The sequence below is a fragment of the Pelodiscus sinensis genome, unplaced genomic scaffold (genome assembly GCF_049634645.1).
Source record: "Pelodiscus sinensis isolate JC-2024 unplaced genomic scaffold, ASM4963464v1 ctg49, whole genome shotgun sequence".
NCBI lineage: Eukaryota > Metazoa > Chordata > Testudines > Trionychidae > Pelodiscus > Pelodiscus sinensis.
The window spans coordinates 608,393-630,680 of record NW_027465953.1 but is presented as its reverse complement, the minus strand read 5'-3'; the positions used below and the strand labels follow the sequence as shown (position 1 = coordinate 630,680).

At 44.6% G+C, this 22,288-nt stretch overlaps 1 protein-coding gene across 1 annotated transcript; it reads right to left on the bottom strand.

Annotated features, from left to right (window-relative positions):
• Positions 1-1,684: 1,684 nt before the first annotated feature.
• Positions 1,685-17,554, bottom strand: LOC142825340 (maestro heat-like repeat-containing protein family member 2B). Its single transcript, XM_075917297.1, has 11 exons — positions 17,457-17,554; positions 15,205-15,357; positions 13,831-13,985; positions 12,150-12,312; positions 11,510-11,706; positions 10,080-10,217; positions 9,760-9,871; positions 5,137-5,283; positions 3,948-4,130; positions 2,908-3,063; positions 1,685-1,875 (listed from the first exon to the last, which is right to left on the bottom strand). Exons 1-11 carry the CDS (start codon positions 17,463-17,465, stop codon positions 1,699-1,701), a joined length of 1,590 nt encoding a protein of 529 aa, XP_075773412.1. The 5' UTR covers positions 17,466-17,554; the 3' UTR covers positions 1,685-1,698.
• Between the last annotated feature and the right edge of the window lie 4,734 nt (positions 17,555-22,288).

The window sequence follows — 22,288 nt, the reverse complement described above, 5'->3', positions numbered from 1 at the left end:
TGGAGATGCTGTCTCAGGCTAGCCGAGGGCTGTGCTTAAAGGGTCCCAACCCCCACCCCGGACAGACAGTTCTCAGGGGTGCCCCGCTTGCAAAGCAGTCTTGGCTTGGAGTGCCCGGAGTACCCACACTGGGCACATCACAGCACTTGGCCATCAGACCGGCTGCACTTGCCGCAGCCTGCCATCTGGGGAGATGGGGCAATTGGGGGGCTGCAGGAGAGCTTCCACCACAAAAGCCCGCAGAGCCAGCCCAGTCCTCCCCATCGGGGGCGCGTACCCCATTCCTCCCTCAACTCCTTCCACTTACCCTTCCTAGCCCCTCTTCTTGATGTACAAAATAAAGGACAATTGTGTTCAAAAATGGAATCTGTCTTTATTGAACAAAACTGGGGGAGACTGGGAAAAGGGGGTGGAAGAGGGGAAGAGAGAGGGTGGCAGAGGGGAGGGCAACTAAAATGATCAGGGGTTGGGAACAGGTCCCAGATGAAGAGAGGCTAAAGAGACTGGGACTTTTCAGCTTAGAAAAGAGGAGACGGAGGGGGGACAGGATAGAGGTCTCTAAAACCAGGAGTTGGGTGGAGAGGGTGCATACAGAAAAGTTCTTCATTAGTTCCCATAAAGAAGGACTAGAGGACACCAAAGGAAAGGAATGGGTAGCAGGCTTCAAACTAGTAACAGAAAGTTGTTCTTCGCAAAGCACAGAGTCAACCTGTGGAACTCCTTGCTGCTGGAGGCTGTGAAGGCTACAACTAGAACAGAGTTTAAAGGGAAGTGAGATCAAGCCATGGAGGTTGGGTCCATGGAGTGGTATTAGCCAGGGGGTAGGAGTGGTGTCCCTGCCCAAAGTTTGTGGAAGGCTGGAGAGGGATGGCACGAGACAAATGGCTTGGTCACTGTCTTCGGTCCATCCCCTCCAGGGTCCCTAGGGTTGGCCGCTGTCGGCAGACAGGCTACTGGGATAGATGAACCTTTGTTCTGACCCAGGATGGCCATTGTAAGCTCAGTGCTCAGGGTCGGGGGTCTCAGTGGACCCCCTTGATTTTCATGCACACCTGCTCCTGGGTGGCCAGGCTGGCAGCTCTCCTGCCCTAGCCGGCCACCTTCCTGTGCCTAGTGCGGAGATCGTGGATGAGGTCCACGATGTCCGCACTAGCCCAGGAGGGAGCCCGCCTTTTGCGGTCCCGGGCAAGCTCCCAGGACCTGCCAGCCTGGTCCCGGGAAGAGGGGGAGGGCTGGGGGGCATCGGGTGGGTGGCTCGATCCGCACCAGGTGCAGGGTCTGCTGGCTGGGTGCTGGCAGGCTTGCACCTGGCACGGGCACCGTAGCCAGCCCGTGCCCCTTTAAGGGGTCCGGGGCCGGGAGGGGGCCATAGAGTTTCCCTGGTGTTGGCCGGAGTGGCCACCAGGGAAAGCTGGGGAGGGCTAGCCTCCCACTAGTTCGCATTAAGGGGCTACACAGCCCTTAATTCGAACTAGTAAATTTGAACTAGGCTTAATCCTCGTGGAATGAGGATTACCTAGTTCGAACTAAGCGCTCCGTTAGTTCGAATTAAATTCAAACTAACGGAGCGCTAGTGTAGCACCTATGAAAGTTAGTTCGAACTAACGTCCGTTAGTTCAAACTAACTTTGTAGCATAGACATACCCATAGATACTTACATTGCCCATCACACATTCCCCCTGCTTCTACACCACAAGCCTATGCTGTCAATAATCTCATATAATTCTGTAGGTCACTCACAAGGTGTCTGCAGATATCCATCTGGAGCTCCTCAGGGTTCAGCTCGGTTCTCCAACTAAGATGCTCATTAAGTATAGTTTGGAGCCTCTTCAGTCCCAAAAATGGGGCACAGAGATGAAATGTAGCTCTGCACTCCTGAAAAAGAGGGTTGCACCACTGAATTGTTCCATAACACGTATTGTGCTCATTCAAATGGAACTCATGTCCTTGACTGCTCATCTACCCCAAGAATAAAAGGGATTCCCCTGAAGTAATAGACAGAAAATATGCCAGCATGACTTTAATAGGGGGAAAGGGATTCTACTTCTGGAGTATTGCATCCAATTCTGGGCACCCCATTACTTAAAAAATGTTGATACATTGGAGAAAGTCCAATGGAGGGCAACAAAGATGATTAGGAGGCTGGAACACATGATTTACAAGGAGAGGCTGAGGGATTTGGGATTATTTAGTCTTCAGAAGAGAAGAGTGAGGGGAGCTTTGATAGAAGGCTTTAACTACCTGAAGGGGGATTTCAAAGAGGATGGAGAGAGGCTGTTCTCAGTGGTACTAGATGACTGAATGAGGAGCAATGGTCTCAAGTTACAGTGGGGGAGGTCTAGGTTGGAGATTCGGAAAAACTATTTTCCTAGGAAGGTGGTGAAGCACTGGAATGGGTTACCTAGGGAGGCAACGGAACCTCTAAATCTAGAGTTTTCAAATCCTAGCTTGACAAAGCCCTGGCTGGGATTGTTTAGTTGAGGCTGGTCCTGTTTTGGGCAGGAGGTTGGACTCAGTGACCTCCTGAGGTCTCCTCCAAACCTATGGTTCTATGATTTTATAATACTGAAAACTGGAGATAGCAGCAATGTTTTTTCAGAACAGATGTAGCTATGAAAGCTGCTTCACTAGGCATAGCTGTGGTCTTTCCTCTGTTGTGGGGAGGCAGGAACGTGGGGTGCAGAGATAGGCAGGAATGAACTCTTGGGATCAGACCCATGACCTATCCTGAACTCCAGTGAGACAACCCTGGCTGCTAAGGACCAGCCTGTCTGGGATTGACTCAAAAGGAGGGCAATGAACTGAGGGAAGAATTTAGGTCTCCACTGCGGGAAGGAATAGCAGAGCTCCCCTGGCATCAGGAGGAAGATTCTTTTTGCTTAGTAATTAAGTCACTGTCATTCTTACCATTGAAACCTCAGGGCTTGGATCTTGCAGGTGCAGCAGAAGCGTGACCCAGCTCTGTCTAACCTGCTTGGCAAAATAGTCCTTCCATTTTCTCTTTGCAGAGCCGGCCAGGATACCAAACAGGACAAAGGCCAATGCACGAAGAGTGTTGTCCTCCTATAGCCAAGAAAGCCACACAGGTTGGTAACGAAGAGATAACCACATCATGTATCTAGCACAGCTGTCTCTTCTACATTAGGGTAGAGTGATTCCAACTACAGAAGTTTAAAAGAACTGGAATTAATCAAGTTTGGGCCAAATGTGTTGATTCATCAAAATACTTTGAAGACAGTTCAATTTTGACAAAATTCTTCCAGAAGCCAAGTAGGGGTACTTGGTCAGCTTCTTGGTGACCCATCTAGCAGGCTAACTGGGATCTTGGGCTTCCTGGCCATCACCTTCAGAACATCCTGTCTGGCAGGCTGACAAGGAGCCAGGAAATGTGCACCCTGGCACCTCTAATTCCCAGTGTTTCCAGGTTCCCTGTCTCCAGCATAGTCTGCCAGTAGACTGCCCTCAGGCAAGGCTCCCAGTAGAGCTGGGTTGAGAATAGTATTACGGTTTCACAAAGAGTTTTGAAATTTGGGCTGGGGGGTGTGTCCCCCAAATAGGAACAAAACCAAAATTTGAAATCTCAAACTTCTCTGCAAAATGGAATAATTTCAACCATCTGACATAAAAATCGTATGGAGCAGGCCCAAAACAGTCTATTACACCCTGTATGCCCATTTTCCTTGTTATGCAGCTACCTAATCTAGTATTCATACTTCCTTTGCCATTCTCATTGGAAATAAAGATGAACAGAAGGGTGAGACTGAAGGAGCAGGGATGGCATCCTCATTTTCTTAATTCTCTGCTCCTCCATAAAACACATCTCTTCCCTAAGGCCTAAAATCACTTCATTCTGACATGAACAATGCCCAGAGAGGACACATCATGCATTGTAAATGGAGCCTCATCAATGTCAGCTGAACTGGGGTTGAAGGCTTCTGTTCACGTACATTATCGAAGTACTTCCGGATCTGTGTGGTGAGGTCTCTGAAGGAAGAACCTATGTCCTTCCCTTTCAGCTCGTTCAGAACGTTGGCCAGTGCCTTCAGGCTTTCGGCAATGACTTCAGAACTGAAAGTGTCTTCTAAAGTCCTGATCAGTGCCTCCAGAAGAAACTTCTTGTACTTTTTCACCTGTTCAGACGTATGACATTAAAAAACACTTTCCACTAACCACATTTCTAATATTTTTTTTAGCAATTATGAAGCAGTGGGAATTTCATCTGCCCCCCTAGTGACCTATAGCTATATTTTACATCAGGTACTAGCTACAATAAGCCAAACTCTGTGCCATATTACACCTATGTAATCCTATTAGATTTCTAATTACTTAGATTTGAAGGCCAAAAGGGACCATTGTGATCATTCAGTCTGACCTCCTTCACAACACAGAACCTCCCCAAAATAATGTCTGTTTGACTAGAGCACCTCTTTTAGAAAAACAGCCCATCTTGTTTTTAAAGTTGCTACTGATAGAGACCCCACCACAACCCTTGGTAAATGGTTCCAATGATTAAAATTACCATTAAAATGTATGCCTTACTAGCAGTCTGAATTAGTTTAGCTTCATTCCCCCTCCCTCCCCCATTGAATCTAAAGGCACATTTTCTAGCCCTTTGAAAATTCTTGTGACTCTTCTCCAATTTATCAACATCCTTCTTGAATTGCAGGCATGATCCTGACAGTATTCTAGCAGTTCTCACACCAGTGCCATAAGCAGAGGTAAAATAACTTCTTTATTCTTATTCAGAATCCCTCTGTCTATGCCTCCGAGGATCACCTCAGCTCTTTTGGTCACAGCTTTGTACTGGGTGCTTACGTTCAGCTGATTATCTATCATGATTTGAGTTTTTTAGTGTCTCTGTTTCCTGGAATAGAATCTCTCATCGTGGAAATAAAGCCTACACTCTTCATTCCTAGGAGTATACATTTACATATGATCATATTAAGTACATATTGTTTCCTTATGCCCAGCTTACCAAGAGAACAAACCTGCTGTGTATTGACTGCAAAGAGGTTACAGGGGTATGAGAGAGCAGACATTGGCCTAGTGCATTGTGCATGGCCTCTGTAAATCCTGAGCAATTGTTTCCTTTAGTTTCTCTAGTTATGCTGCATTGTATTCAGTATTCTATCTTACCTTCTCAGGTGCCCCATAGACTAAATTGCCTAGGCCTCTTACAGCCATTTGACGGACAATGCTGTTATTGTCCCGTGACCTTTCTTCTAAGCTATGTAAGATAGACTTAAGGATCTTCTTCTCCCTGAGTATGGGATCAGTCATTAGCTGAAATAAAATCAACATGTCCATTAGCTCTAATATGTTCATTAAGATAGCGAATATAATTTGAGGAGACACGTAATACACTGTAATTTATTATTCTATATGAATGAGTACTGTGTTAAAAACATGGATTTTTCCTTTTAGGCACTATAATGGGTGATTGCTCATCCCTTGAAAGCCTCTCAGTGACTGCATTTGATACCACAATCCTTTTCTCGCCCAGGTGCATCCTGCCAGTCGATCTTAGTGAGTCTTCCATGGCTCAGCCCTCTGGCCAAGTCCCAAAGTCCAAACAAATGCCTTTTAGGTCCTGTTGCCCTCACTAGGGTCTTCAGCCCCAACTCTGGACCCTTTATAGTCTGTTCTTTGTTCAACCTCTCCATAAGCCTTGTCCCCTTCATCGGGTTTATGCCACTGGGGAACCTGAGCCTGCCCACTACTCTTGGTTCCAACCTAGAAATAGCAGCGAGTCATTGCTTCATTTCAGTTTATTGCTACTTTTTCCTTGGGTTCTTCCTATGGGGCCACTTTCAGTTTCTCCCTCTAATTATATGTTTAAGGCTCGTAAGGACTCTCTCTCTGCAAATTCAGCTTCAGAAAATGCTGCCTGAAATAAACCCCTGTGAATTGGTTTGGCCAGAGAATAGCATCTTTTCTTGGCCCTCCACTTCCTGAAAGGAACTGACCTAATAAAGCCCTGTAGCTCCATATATCTGAGCCAGCTGGGCTCTGATTGGCAGCTTTCATGAGGCCTCTCTAGGCAGACCTTGAAAACCCACGTTTGTGACTCCTTTCCTAGGTGGGGTGTAGAAAGATTTTGGGGCACAAACAGATTCCTAGAACCACCAGATGAGCCTCTAAAATAGCGACTTAGCGTAAATGTGAAATATGACACAGACGTTATAGCAAGGCTGTGGAGAGGGAGGATGCTCCAGTAGTTAGCAGCCTAGGACTTAGGAGGTTCCAGTTCAATTTCCTGCACCCTCAAAGACTTCCTAGATGATGTTGGGCAAGTCACTTGGGCCTTCTGTGCATCAGTTTCCTGTTTGCAAAATGGGACTAATAGTGTTTCCCTGCCTCACAGGGGTATTGTAGGGATACATACTTTTAAAGAGTTTTGAGGCACTCAGATACTACATTATCATTTTGAAGTACTCAGATAATACAAGTTTCTAAAAGGATGTTTTAAGGAAGATGGAGAAAAATTGTTCTCCTTGGCCTCTAAGGATAGGATAAGAAGCAATGAGCTTAAATTACATCAAGGGAAGTTTAGGTTGGACAGCAGGAAAAACGTCCTGCCTGTCAGGGTGGTTAAACCCTGCAATAAATTGCCTCAGGAGATTGTGGAATCTGCATCACTAGAAATATTTAAGAGCAGGTTAGACAAACACCTGTCAGGGATGATCTAGACTGTGCTTGGTCCTGCCGTGATGGCTGGGGATTGGACTCGAAGACCTCTCAAGATCCCTTCCAGTTCGAATGTTCTATGAATCTATTATTCTACATTAATGAGAATCTAAGATAGATGTTAATGTATTTGTATGTTGCTTATTTTATAGTATTAGGACACTAGATTCATTTAGAAGATTTGCTGAGCTAGACCAAAATCAGGAGCTGTTGGTCAGTATTAGCCCTAGGAATTGTCAGAAAAGGTCTAGTAATGCAAATTCTATGGCTACATCTACATTGGCATGATTTTGCGCAAAAGCAGCTGCCAGTCTACACTGGCGGGGAGTTCTTGCACAAGAACACTGACATTCTAATGTCTAAAATCAGTGCTTCTTGCGCAAAAACTATGATGCTCCCGCTCAGGAAAAAGCCCTCCTGTGCAACTGTTCTTGCGCAAGAGGCCAGTGTAGACAGGCCACATTAATTTCTTGTGCAAGAAAGCCCAATGGCTAAAATGGCCATCGGAGCTTTCTTGCGCAAGAGAGCGTCTACACTGGCACGGATGATTTTGCAGAAAAGCGCCTCTTAGCACAACAGCACATGCCAGTCTAGACGCTCTCTTGCGCAAATATTCTAATGCAAAAACTCTTGCGTTAAAAGTATGGGTATGTCTACACTACAAAGTTAATTCGAACTAACAGCCATTAGTTCGAATTAACTTTAATAGCGGCTATACATACAAACTGCTAGTTCGAATTTAAATCGAACTAGCGGAGCGCTTAATTCGAACTAGGTAAACCTCATTCTACGAGGAGTAACGCCTCGTTCGAATTAAGTAGTTCAAATTAAGGGCTGTGTAGCCACTTAATTCGAACTAGTTGGAGGCTAACCCTAATCAGGTTGCCCTGATGGCCACTCTGGGCCAAACCAGGGAAACTTTTCTGCCCCTCTCCCAGCCCCAGAGCCCTTAAAGGGGCATGGTCTGGCTACAGTGCCTGTGCCAGTGGCAAGCCTGCCAGCACCCAGCCAGCAGACCCTGCACCTGGCATGGCATGAGCCAGCCACCCGCTGCCACCCAGCCCTCCGCCTCTCCGCAGGACCAGGCTGGCGGCTCCTAGGAGCCTGCCCAGGGCCACAAGAGGCAGGCGCCCGCCTGGTCTAGTGCAGAGATCGTGGACATTATCGAGGTTTGGGGGGAGGCCTCCAGCGTCCACGACCTCCACACTAGGCACAGGAATGCAGCCGTCTAGGGCAGGATAGCTGCCAGCCTGGCCACCAAAGGCCACATCCAAACCCAGGAGCAGGTTTGCATGAAAATCAAGTTGTTCCAGTGAGACCCCCGACCCTGAGCCCTGCGCTTAGTACATAAGAACATAAGAATGGCCGTACTGGGTCAGACCAAAGGTCCATCTAGTCCAGTAGCCTGTCTGCCAACAGCGGCCAACACCAGGTACCCCGGAGGGGATGGACCGAAGACAATGACCAAGCAATTTGTCTCGTGCCATCCATCTTCAGCCTTCCACAAACAGAGGCCAGGGACACCATTCCTACCCCCTGGCTAATAGCACTCCACGGACCCAACCTCCATGAATTTATCTAACTTCTCTTTAAACTCTGTTATAGTTCTAGGCTTCAAAGCCTCCTGTGGCAAGGAGTTCCACAGGTTGACTATAAGAAGAACTTTGTGTGAAGAAGAACTTTCTTTTATTAGTTTTAAACCTGATGTCCATTCATTTCATTTGGTGACCTTTAGTCCTTATATTATGGGAACTAATGAAGAACTTTTCTTTATGCACCCTCTCCACACCACTCATGATTTTATAGACCTCTATCATATCCCCCCTCAGTCTCCTCTTTTCTAAGCTGAAAAGTCCCAGTCTCTTTAGCCTCTCTTCATATGGGACCTGTTCCAAACCCCTAATCATTGTACTTGCCCTTTTCTGAACCCTTTCTAAGGCCATATCTTTTTTGAGGTGAGAAGACCACATCTGTAGACAGTTCTGAAGATATGGCGTACCATAGTTTTATACTTCCCCTCCTCCTTCTTCCCCTGGCTTCCCCCTTCCAGCTCCCTCCTCCCAGGTTTCTACCTCCCCTCTCCCACCCTCTTTCTTCCCCTCTCCCACCTCCTTTTCCCAGTCCCCCAGAGGTTAATCCCCCCCGCCCCCAGTTTTGTTAAATAAAGAGAGTTTCTTTTTTTGAACACGTGTCCTTTATTTTTTACATCAGGAAGAGGGGGCTTGGGAAGGGTAAGTGGAAGGAGGTGAGGGAGGAATGGGGCACGAGCCCCCGATGGGGAGGACTGGGGTGGCTCTGCGGGCTCCTCGGGGTGGAAGCTTTCCTGTAGGGCCTCCTGGATCCTGATAGCCCCCTGATTGACCTCCCCCGGATGGCAGCCTGCGGCAAGTGCAGCCGGGCTGATGGTCGAGTGCTGAAATGTGCCGAGTGTGGGCATTCAGGGCACTCCAAGACAGGACTGCTTTGATGTCCCCATCGAGTTAGACATGCAAGCGGGGAATCCTGAGAACTGTCTGTCCGGGATGGGGGTCAGGTCTTTTTAAGCACAGCCCTCGGCTAGCCTGAGGAAGCAGCTCCACACCTTAAGTCCTAACCTGATGCCCTGACGGCACTGGTTCTGGCCAGCCTTAACTTCGGTTCAGGGTCCACTCAATGTGGACATGCTATTTCGAATTAGCAAAATGCTAATTTGAATTAGTTTTTAGGTCTAAATGCACTCATTCGAATTAGCTTATTTCAAATTAACTAATTTGAATTAAGTTAATTCGAATTAGTGCTGTAGTGTAGACATACCCTATTTGCGCAAAATCTTGCCAATGTAGACGTAGCCTATCTATATCTTGCTCACTCTCTCTTAACCAGCAACTAGAATAGGCAGCTAGGCTAGGCTAGTTTAGGCCCCAAAAATAACAAAGAGAAAATGATTAAGAAAGGTGTAATGAAGTTCCTTATGAGATTTCCTTATAAAGGACACATTCTATTATCTAAAATGAATTCCTGTGAACTGAACTGTACAATTCCCCAGAGAAAGGTAAACAACAGATAACAGCCTAATGGTGGAACTGCTCATACCTGAGCAAAGAAAGCTGTGCTGGTGACTCGCTGGTTTTCTGATGGGGAATTTACCCAGGGAAGGAGGCTCTGTATGATCTCCACTGTTATTAGTCCAGATCTTTGCAGAACCCTGGAAGACAAAAGGAACCACTTATGGGGCAGACTGTGCACTTCAAAAGCTTAGCTGCTATGACCATACAACTCTAAAACCTACGCATGGAAGCTCTGTGTTTCTCACCCAGGGCACCCCGCACAAAGCTATACCTGAAAGTTCCCTGTCAGTCACTCTATTTGTTGCCGATCCCTGAGGATGAAGTGCTGTCTCCTAGATCTCTTACCTCACCAGCAAACACACCCCCTCGTGGTGAGTCTGCGGATTTTCAAGAAGCATCCAAGTTTTCTGCATCCAGAGAGTTCTTATCAGTTTCTCATTCGTAGCCTTGAGAAGCACAGCCTCTAATGCTTCAATAGAAAGCCTGGGGGAAAAGAGGCACAGAACTGTAGTAACCAATAGAAAGGCACAGCCTAAGCAGTCAGGAAACCCCAGTTACTTGTCAGGTCTGTTGTTCATTGACAGTTCATCCATTGACAGTATCCTGAGGACCACTGTTTTTGGAAGGACTTAATTCCAGGAGGTATTTCAGTCTCATACCTCTCATATTACTAGTGTTGCTATGGACAACATTTTGCAGTCACTTTCTCCTATCTGCAAGGTGTATGGGCACTAGCACAGTACAGTAATATGGAAAAAATACACAACCAGACCCCAAAAGCTGGGACACAGAGAGATTAGTGATCACTAATGGTTATTTTGGGGCCCTATGTCCAGCGAGATGTGACAGGGTGCTGAGAGCTTGCACTTGGGGTCAGCACTCTGGTAACTACTAGTACTAATTAGCTTCCCCAGAGAAAGCCTAATTGGATAGAAATGTACCTGATTGCCTGGCTAGAGTGGGGCTATAGAATCAACAAACCTATTATCCCATTAATAAGGAATCTGCCTAAAGGGACACCCACAGGAGTGTTTGAGGGAAACAGAGAGCAAAAGAGACAAAATGCTAGAGGCATCTAGATAGACTTATGTGTAGTGCTGGGGAGGAGCCGGTGGTCGTGGTACATGTAGGTCTCAATGACATAGGGAAGGGTAGGAGAGATGTCCTGGAGGCCAAATTTAGGTTGCTAGGAAAGAGACTGAAATCCAGGACCTCTATGGTGGCATTCTTGGAAATGCTTCCAGTTCCACGCGCAGGACCAGGTAGGCAGGCAAAGCTTCAGAGTCTCAATGTGTGGATGAGACAATGGTGTAGGGAAGAGGGGTTTGGATTTATCAAGAACTGGGGACACTTTTGGGAGAGGGGGAGCCTATACAGGAAGGATGGGCTCCACCTAAACCAGGGTGGAACCAGACTACTGGCACTAAACATTTAAAAGGCTGTAGAGCAGTTTTTAAACTAAGAGATGGGGGAAAGCCGATTGGTGGGGAGATGCAGGGAGACTTCTCTTAGAGGAGAATCCGTTGATAGAGATTCTCTAAGCTGTAGTCAGAAAGAGAGGACAAAGAGACTGAGGCCTGAGGAGGCCTAGATAGTAGTGTTTGTGTTGCCAGAGGTTGGTGGTTTCAGGGAACTGACCTATAGCAAGCACAAACAAGACTTTCTCATATTAAAAGCAGGTGATGGTAAGGTGCCTCATAACCCTGAGAACTCCTGGGGAGTGTCACACAAATGTACTGGGATTCTCTTTGTTTTGCTCCCTTTCTTCTAATTACCTGCAAGGGTTGCCCTCACATAGTTGTTGTCCTTTTCTAAATAACCTCCTTCGGCTGCTCATCCTGGGCAAAGGCATCTTTTGTCCTAGGGTTTGGCTGATCTGCTGCAGAAGAACAGTGAACAACTCCGGGAACAGCTCCTGCACAGTTTTGCTCAACTGCAATGCTGACACCACTTCAAAGATGGCACATGTTGCCTGAAAGGAGAGCATGGTAAAAGAAGAGGTCTCTTCCTAACACTATCACACTCTCTCCCCTTCTGATACCTGCTGGACTAAATTCCCACTCCTGTCACTAACTTGATGAATGACCGAGAGCAATTCACTCCATGTGTGCCTTAGCGTCCCATATCTGTAAAAATGTGTACGACCTATCAAGGCATGTTATGAGTTGCACAAAACATTTGCAAAGCACTGTAAGAAATCTGATTCAAAGACTTTCTAATTGCCAGATATTATTAAGTGAATCAGCCACATACTCTAAATCTGCCATCTGTTGTTCCACAGAAAGCACAGCTGGAATCCAGGAAACAGTACTTCAGAAAAGAAGTGCCCATATGACAATATTATACCACTCATCTAGCTTTCCATCAGCATGTGTGTCACAAGGCAGAGAAATACATGTCTGTCGTCTAACTTACTGTGAGAGGTTCAGCAGCTGCTAAATGCAGGTCAGTTTCTGTCTCTGAGGTCGTGCTTCCTTCTTGGCTTGTTGGAGTCTTTATTCTTTCTATTAGGACCTTCAGGACTTGAGGGGCGAGCAAGGGATCTGTCCCCAGAGATCTCCACAGCTCAGTGGTGTCACTGCAATTTAACATAAGTTATATGTGACCCCTGGAGACTTTTGTGGCTCTGACTATATGCATCATATTCAAGTAAAGAACAAATTTTCTCCTTGACTATGATCAGGGCTCACCAACCGCGCTGTCCGGCGATCTGCGCATGCACAGATCGCCCGAACCTGGCTCTTCCAGGTTACAATCTACACGCCATGGGTGAGTAGATTGTATTATTTGTCAAGCCCTGCCTATGATGAGCAAGTTCAGAGTGCTGTCCTCCTTATATGGTCCTCATGTTTTACATATTGAGTTTCTAGTTACAGAACTAAGTTAAATTACATTTCAGGTTACATTTCTACAGTGCATGACTATTTGGGGATCCTGGAGGTATCCTGAAATAGCTACCCCACATTTACACAAGCAGCCCGTTATTTTGAAATATTTTTCAAAATAATGGGCACACTATTTTGCCATCCCAATAAACTTTGTTGCATGAGGGATAAGGGATGGCTTGAAATAGCACATTATTTCGACATTTGGTGCTGTGTAGAAGCGCCACATTTCAAAATAGGCTATGCAAAATATGATACGCAATTTGCAGAGTGCATATTGTGCATCTTATTTCAAGTTTAGGGTGCTGTATAGACACAACCCTAGTCTTACTGCACCATAACCATTAATGCTAGACTTCAGAAGGAAAGGACACAGAGCTCTAATCACAGTTCCTGTTTTCCTACTTCTCAGTAGATATGGAATCATGAGCATGTGATGCCCAAAGATCTACGGCCTGGGAGACAAGTTGAAGAAAGAAAAATGATCTTCCTACTAACTGGATGTACAACTATGAGAACAAATATTTGTGGCTAGCCCATGACCTCTTCACAAATGGCATTCCCTGGCCTCTATTTGCCAGAATGGGCATGTTCTGTTCACTCCCTATGGGGCACCTGGCATTGGCCACTGTCTGAAGACAGGATCCTGGGCTAGATGGACGTTTGGTCTGACCCACTACAGCCGTTCTCATGTTCTTAGATTCCTGCACTGATGACTGATAATTCAGCTAGGGATGTTTGAATGAAATGATAGATATGCTTACCACCCTGTCTTTAAGTACCAAGAATGACAATTCCATTCCAGCAGCCATACCCTTGCTGATACCAAAAGCCTGGTGCCCTATCCTTGCTAATCAGCCAGGAATTTGGATTTGAAGCTTTCATGCTACCAGAAAACGAACAGTCACTGGCAATTTCCAGGGTGATGTTAGTTCAGGGGTCTGGAGAGGCAAAAGTCCACTCCAGTGATGCCAGTAAAGGGAAGTCTTTAGGATGCCAAAGCAACTATTAATTAATGGAAACAGAATGACACTTAATTTCTCCCTGCACCCACCTTGACATGGTCTTGGACCTTTCTGCAGAAAGACCCAAGCTATTAACCTTTAGGAATTATCTCAAACTGTCTGTGGCTTAAATGAAGCCTTACATCTTCCAGTGAAGCCGTGGGATCCATGGTTACCAAAATGAACACTGTAAGGAGCACTATATACCTGTCCATCGGCAGACGTTTCATGAGGAGGCTGAAGATCACTGCCTCTAGGTGATGGTGACCTAGAATGGACACTGCCTCCACCAGGAACTGCCTCAAGCTACCCTGCTTGATGGTAGGCATGTGAATGTATATTCTACTCAGGATAGCTGGCACCTGGACAGAATAAAACCAGAAAAAATGTCCCTTTTCCATTCTCTCCATTCATTCTGCAGAACCAAAACGTTTATTTAGTCGTTTAGCAATTTGCTGTTCTTGTAGAAAATCCTTCCTTCAAAAAACAAGTATTTAGACATGGCTGCATAGATTTAACCCACAAAAATTATACATATCTCTGCCCATACCTGGCTGCAACACCGGGTTAAGACATGCTGAGGCCCTAAGCTATGTCAAGTTAAAGAGGCCTCATTGCATTTCCAAAAAAACATGTATTATTCTAACAGAAAGGACAATGAAAATAGAAATAATCTATCTATCTATCTATCTATCTATCTATCTATCTATCTATCTATCTATCTATCTATCTATCTATCTATCTATCTGTACATAGGCAAAGAGGCAAGTAAAAACTAGTAATTTGGGGGTATTTTTAGAGACCCCTCATTATCTGAGGCCCTAAGACGTAGTTCACTTAGCTTGTCTCTTGGGGCCGGATATTCTCTTTTTGCATTTTACTCGGAGTCTAATTTTTCCAAGCCTTTCATGGCTGGAAACTGTGACAACAAGATAGACAAATAATCAAGCATCTTCCTTTTCCCCTGGGGTACGGCTACACTAGCTCGTTAGTTCGAGCTAGGTAGGGTAATGAGGGCAAGCAGAGTTGCAAATGAAGCCCAGGATTTAAATATCCCAGGCTTCATTTGCATGTTCCCGGGTGCTGCCATTTTAAAATCCTCCTTAATCCGAACTCCGTGCCCGCGGCTACACGCGGCACGGAGTAGGTAGTTCTAATTAAAGATCCTAATTCCATGAGGAGTAACGGTAGTTTGAATTAGGATCTTTAATTTGAACTACCTAGTCCATGCCGCATGTAGCCGCGGGCACGGAGTTTGGAGTAAGGGGGATTTAAAAATGGTGGCGCCAGGGAACATGCAAATGAAGCCCGGGATATTTAAATCTCGGGCTTCATTTGCAACTCCGCTTGCCCTCATTACCCTACCGAGCTCGAACTAACGAGCTAGTGCAGATGTACCGTTAGATTATCTCTGTCTTCTGCTGTTGATTCCCCCATTGCCTGACTCAGGATAGGAACACAGATGGAATTAACTTCCAATCCCAGGGGGAGAAACAGCAAGACTTGTGTTCACTGCAAATGATGGCAAAGACCTGAAAGCCTGCAGGTTAGCCAGAAAAACCTCTCCAGCTTCTATTTTACCTCATCCAGCATGGCACCTCCACACTCCTTCAGGATGATCTTCATCCACAGACCGGCTGCTGTGGCACAGGAGGGGCTAGCAGACAGCATACGATCCAGTATGGCCTCAATAAAATCTGTGGCTTGTTCAGAGGGAAAGTACTTACTAACCACCTGTGGACAGATCAAAAACAGGAAAGATTGCAATGATAGTCGGCTCCAGTACTTTTAAGAAAGGAGGCCTAAGAGCTGTATAGGAAAATAATGTATTCATCAGCAAATTGCTAATTGGGCTCATATCTGGCAAGGCAGTTGCAATTAAAATTTTCTCTGTAATCTTTCTAGCTACCACATCTCTATTCTACACTAATAATATCAGGTTAGATCTTAGGTTGTACAGTTAGCACAACATTGTATGGGACAAACAGGATGTAAATTTCCAGTTTATATTCTATTATGTACATGACATCTTTTCACAAAATATAAAAATATGCAAAGAGATGCATGCACACAAATATAGGTTCAGGTAAACACACAAGGTGCCAAGACTGGTTTCTCAGCTTGATGTCCCGCTCACATATTTTCCCCCTGGATGGATGGATGGATGGATGGATGGATGTGCGCGCGCACACGCATGGGCATGTTCATGCAACTGTCTGGAATCTGTTTGTTTTTTACATGGCATTCATAGCATATACCTATGAAAAGCATGTTACTGATTACCCATGAATGCCTCACTCCCATAGCTCGCTCCAAGTGTGGAAAGACATCACAAAAGCATAAAACAATCATAGAATCATAGAATACTAGGACTGGAAGGGACCTTGAGAGTTCATCGAGTCCAATCCCCTGCCCTCATGGCAGGATCAAATACTGTCTAAACCATCCCTGATAGACATTTATCTAACCTACTCTTAAATATCTCCAGAAATGGAGATTCCACAACCTCCCTGGGCAATTTATTCCAGTGTTTGACTACCCTGACAATTAGGAACTTTTTCCTAATGTCCAATCTAAATCTCCCTTGCTGCAGTTTAAGCCCATTGCTTCTTGTTCTATCCCCATAGGCCAAGATGAACAAGTTTTCTCCCTCCTCCTTATGGCACCCTTTTAGATATCTGAAAACTGCTATCATGTTCCCCCTCGATCTTCTCTTTTCTAAACTAAACAAACCTAATTCCTTCAGCCTTCCCTCATAGGTCATGTTCTCTAGACCTTTCATCATTCTCGTTGCTCTTCTCTGGACCCTCTCCAATTTCTCCACATCTTTCTTGAAATGCGGTGCTCAGAACTGAACACAATACTCCAATTGAGGCCTAACCAGCGCAAAGTAGAGCGGAAGAATGACTTCTCATGTCTTGCTCACAACACCCCTGTTAATGCATCTCAGAATTATGTTTGCTTTCTTTGCAACGGCATCACACTGCTGACTCATATTCAACTTGTGGTCCACTATAACCCCTAGATCCCTTTCTGCCGTACTCCTTCCCAGACAGTCGCTTCCCATTCTGTATGTATGAAACTGATTGTTCCTTCCTAAGTGGAGAACTTGGCATTTGTCTTAAACTTCATCCTATTTACCTCAGACCATTTCTCCAATTTGTCCAAGTCATTTTGAATTAGTTACCCTATCCTGCAGATTAGTCGCAACCCCTCCCAGCTTGGTATCATCTGCAAACTTAATAAGCGTACTTTCTATATCAATATCTAAATCGTTGATGAAGATATTGAACAAAGCCGGTCCCAAAACAGACCTCTGTGGAACCCCACTTGTTATGCCTTTCCAGCAGGATTGTGAACCATTAATAACTACTCTCTGAGTATGGTTATCCAGCCAGTTATGCACCCACCTTATAGTAGCCCCATCTAAGTTGTATTTACCTAGTTTATTGATAAGAATATCATGCGAGACTGTATCAAATGCCTTACTAAAGTCTAGGTATACCACATCCACCACTTCTCCCTTATCCACAAGACTCGTTATCCTATCAAAGAAAACTATCAGATTGGTTTGACATGATTTGTTCTTTACAAATCCAGGCTGGCTGTTCCCTATCACCTTGCCACTTTCCAAGTGTTTACAGACGATTTCCTTAATTACTTGCTCCATTATCTTCCCAGGCACAGAAGTTAAACTAACTGGTCTGTAGTTTCCTGGGTTGTTCTTATTTCCCTTTTTATAGATGGGCACTATATTTGCCCTTTTCCAGTCCTCTGGACAAGGGAAAATGAATGGTGCACAGCCACTAGGACAGTCACCTAGTGTTTGTTACCTTAGCCATTTTGGAAGATGCTTGAAACAGAGCCTCAGGGTCTGGAGTTGTTAGTGCCTCACGGAGACAACTCAGCTCCTCCTCTGCTGACCCCAGGTTAGTGCTCTGACCTAGGATAGAGAAAAGGAGAAAAAGTATGGCAACATTTAATAAAACTGAACCTCTGATCCATAGATAATCATACAGGAGGATCTATGGGGTATGTTATTACCAGCTGTGTGTGAAATTTTGGCCCCACTAAAGCCAATGACGAAATTCTTGTTGACTTTAACGGAGTCAGAATTTTACCGTCAGGCTATGTCTAGACTACATCCCTTTTTCGGAAAAGGGATGTAAATTAGACGTATCGCAATTGCTAATGAAGCGGGGATTTAAATCTCCCCTGCTTCATTAGCATAAAAATGGCTGCAGCTTTTTTCGGCACGGAGCTTTGCCGGAGAAAAGCGCCAGTCTAGATGCTGATCTTGCGGAAAATTAAGCCTTTTCCGAAAGATCCCTTATCCCTCCGAAAAAGGGATGTAGTCTAGACGTAGCCCCTATGTCTGAAAGTTAACAGTAATGGCATGTGATTCATTGTGATTCGTACAGGATTAAACAGGCACTGTATTCTGTGTGGAGCATCTTTCTCTGTATATCTGGTTTCAGTAGCCACTCTGCTCTCAGTCTCTTTAAGGGAAAGCTGTCCTGCTCTGTCATCTCCCTCTCCCCACCCCACTCTGCAGAGCGGGGGCATATGGGCATATGGCGGGGGAGAGAGTGTGTGTGAGACAATGTGTGTGTGTGTGTGTGTGTGTGTGTGTGTGAGAGAGAGAGAGAGAGAGAGAGAGGGACATGCTGGCTGCCAGAGAAATCTTAGAAACAGTGCACTGCCTCTTTAGATAGGCACTCCGTTACTCACCATACTTCAGACTGGAGCAGCACTATTGTATGTGTCCCTCTCCCCAAACTCTGCTCTGCAGAGATGATGACAAGGGCAAAGGGGTCACCCTGACTTCTGCACGTCTCCCTGCTCACCTCCCCTCCACACACCACTAGCAGCAGATAGGATGGAGCAAGGTCGGAGAGGGGCAGCTGAACACATGCTGCTGGCATGCTTGCTAATCAGCTGAGCGCTCCAGACAGAAATTCTGGGGAGAAGGGCAGATCTGGCCTGTGTGCTATATTTTGTCCACCCTCTAATATTTGCAGATTATTTATTATTTGTGCAGTTCTCTTCCAGCAATGTACTTACAAGGCCCCAATCGTTCTGTTATATAAGTGTTGCTAACAAGACAGAAAGAATTACAGATGGAAAAAATGGTCATTACAACAATGAAAGAAAGTGAAGAGTTACTTACACCTGCTCATGGTCTCCTCACCTTGTATATTGAGAAGACAGTTGATACAGTCAACCACCCTCTGACGCGATGTCGTAACTGAATCACAGGTGTATGGTGCTAACAGCCCAATCAGAGATCCAATCTGATGAAAAGTTTCCTGAGGCTAATTTTAAAAGAATGAAGAATGAAAGTTCTCCGGCTATACTGGACATTATTTGCCTTCTTTATTGTGAACTCCATTACTGTACCTGGGTACGGCACATTGGAAAACATAATCCTTGTTGTACATGCAAATTGATGGGGTCTAAATTAGCTGTAGCACTCAAGAAAAATCTCAGAGTCATTGTGGATAGTCCTCTAAAAACATCTGTTCAACATGCAGCTGCAGTTAAAAATGCTAATGGTATGTTAGGAACCACTAGGAAAAGGGATGAATAATAATATGATAAATATCATCATGCCACTGTTTCAAATCCATGGTACACTCACACCTTGAATATTGCAAGCAATTGTAGTCCTCCAACTTAAATAAAGTTAGGTTATAATTGGAAAAAGTTCAGAGAAAAGCAACAAAAATGATATGGGATATGGGACAACTCATACAAGGAGAAGTTAAAAGGACTGGGACCATTCATCTTAGAAAAGAGATGCTTACAGGGGGGTATGATAGAGCCATATAAGATGATCAGAGATGCATGATATGGGTGTCCCTATATCTCTGACTGCCTGGGGCTGGGACTGGACAACAAGGGAGAGATCACTCAACAATTGCCTTGTTCTGTTTGTTCCCTCTGATGCACATAACACCCACCACTGTCAGAAGACAGGCTACATGAACCATTTGTCTGGGGGATCCAGAATGGCCATTCATGTTTTATGTTCTTATCTGATTAAATAGAAATAGAAATTCAACTTTAACAGCGATAGAAATGTAGCTGTGTTAGTCTGGGGTAGCTGAAGCAAATGCAGGACAATGTAGCACTTTAAAGACTAACAAGATTTATTTATTTTTATTTTTTTTTAAGATGGTTTATTAGATGATGAGATTTCGTGGGCCAGACCCACTTCCTCAGATCAGGAAGTGGGTCTGGCCCACGAAAGCTCATCATCTAATAAACCATCTTGTTAGTCTTTAAAGTGCTACATTGTCCTGCATTTTGCTTCAACTTTAACAGCCTGAGAGTATAGGAATGCATCTATGACACTGACACAGCCAGCCTATGTGTGACCACAATAACTTAACAAGCGGCACTGCAATTGTATCAAGAGTCTATTTATAAAAAAGATGTGCTTCCTTATACAAGAGCATTTCACTGAAAGATTGTGTTGTCAGAATTTTCACTGACTTGCCCGAGGTCTAAGGAATGTAGGTCGCACTGTCAGATGTAAATATCCAGAATCAGATTCTGGTCTCTGTTACACTTGTGTAAATCCAAAATAATGCCACTGAAGTCAGGGGCATTACCCTGGCTTTACACGAATATCACTGATCAGATTCTAGCTCTAATCCTTCAGTCCAGCTGCATCCTTGAGCATCCAAAGCTCCCACTGAAGTCAAGGGGAACAATCAGCATGCCAGAATGGCAGAACTGAGTCCTAAGTGTTAAGAACTCTCCTTACCAGATTTCTGGTGGACACATCGAACTCTCTGAATACATAGGCGACCATATCCCTTGCTGCACAATTCTCCACACTTCCTGAACTGAGCAGCTTCAGGACAAAATGGAGAGCTGCCATCCTCACCTGCAAGGGTAGAGATTATGCACGAGTTATTATTATCTCTTCTGCATGCAATATGAGACAGGATATGAGAGTCCTTTTGCTTTTGCTTTTATCTCTTTGGAATAGTGGCTGAAGTACAAATGATTAACACATCTGTTATGTAAATTCCTTGCAACACTGGCTACAGAAGTACCATGCAAATGCCAGTTTTCACTTTCAGGTGACACTGTAATTAGGAAAAAGGCAGCATTTTCTCCTATAAATGTAAACAAACTTGTTTGTCTTAGTGTCTGGCTGAACAAGAAGTAGGTCTGAATGGACTTGTAGACTCTAAAGTTTTACATTGTTTCGTTACAGTTAACAAAAAATATCTACATTTGTAAGTTGCATTTTCACGCTAAAGAGATTGCTCTACATCACTTCTATGAGATGAATTGAAAAATATTATTTCTTTTGTCATTTTTACAATGCAAATGTTTGTTATAAAAATAATATAAAGTGCATAGTACACACTTGTCATTGTGTTGTAATTGAAATCAATATATTTGAAAATGTAAAAAACCACAAAAATATTTAATAAATTTCAATTTTTAATCGCATTAATTTTTAGTTAACTGTGATTAATTGAATCCCTATTAATAATCTCACCCTAAAAATGTGTCTCATTGCCAGACTCTCCACTGAGTGAAATACTTCCCAGATATTAACAGCAATACCACTATTCCACACACAATCTTACCTTAGCACTCTGATCACTGAGAGCAGATTGCACTGCCTTCACAATCAGAAACTTTCTAACTCTTGTCTCAGGCACTGAAAGATAAGGAGAAGTGTGCAATATAGTATATCTTTGTTCCAAACACTCATGCTCCACATTAGAATGTGTCCTGTGCCCTATTTAAGAGTACTACCAAGCTTCACTCATATACAGAATCAGCGGGGAAAATATAGGACCAGACTCTGATCTCAGTTACACCAGTCTAAGTCTGAAGTATTTCCACTTCTGTAAATAGCACCATCATACTATCCTGATGGAAATATTGTAAGAGAGTTAGACAAATGGAGGTTAGTGAAGTTAGTCTGTGTTTACCACCAGTATAGCAGAATTCGGAATCTATTCTAGAGTGTCTAATACTTATTCAGTCAGGAGTACTATTTTGTTTTTATCTCATTATTATTAACATGCATCCGCCACAAGATTACATTTGTATTTGTACCTTGAAAATATTTTAGGCTACATTCAGCACTTAATTAACCCTGTTGATTTCTGTGTGACCACATGGGAGTTACTTAGCGCAGCACTGGGTCCCTTTAGTGAATTTCCAACCCTCTGGTGAGCATGCATCTAAAAGGGTGTCGCAAGGAGAAGGGAGAAAAATTGTTCTCTTTGGCCTCTGATGATAGGACAAGAAGCAATGGGCTTAAATTGCAGCAAGGGAGGTTTAGGTTGGACATTAGGAAACACGTCCCAACTGTTAGGTTGGTTAAACACTGTGAAAAATTGCCCAGGGAAGTTGTGGAATCTCCACCACTGGAGATATTTAAGAGCAGATTGGATAGACACCTATCAGGGGTGATCTAGACAGTGCTTGGTCCTGCCATGAGGGCAGGGGACTGGACTTGATGACCTCTCAAGGTCCCTTCCAGTTCTAATAATCTATGACTATATGACTCTATGTGTTGCAGCAGGGGCAGATGACCGTTTTGCGGGGCCCCCCCTTTGCCACGGCGCATGCACAGTGATGCCATGCTCATGCGCGGTGGCACCACGGCGCGTGCGCGGGGCTTTTT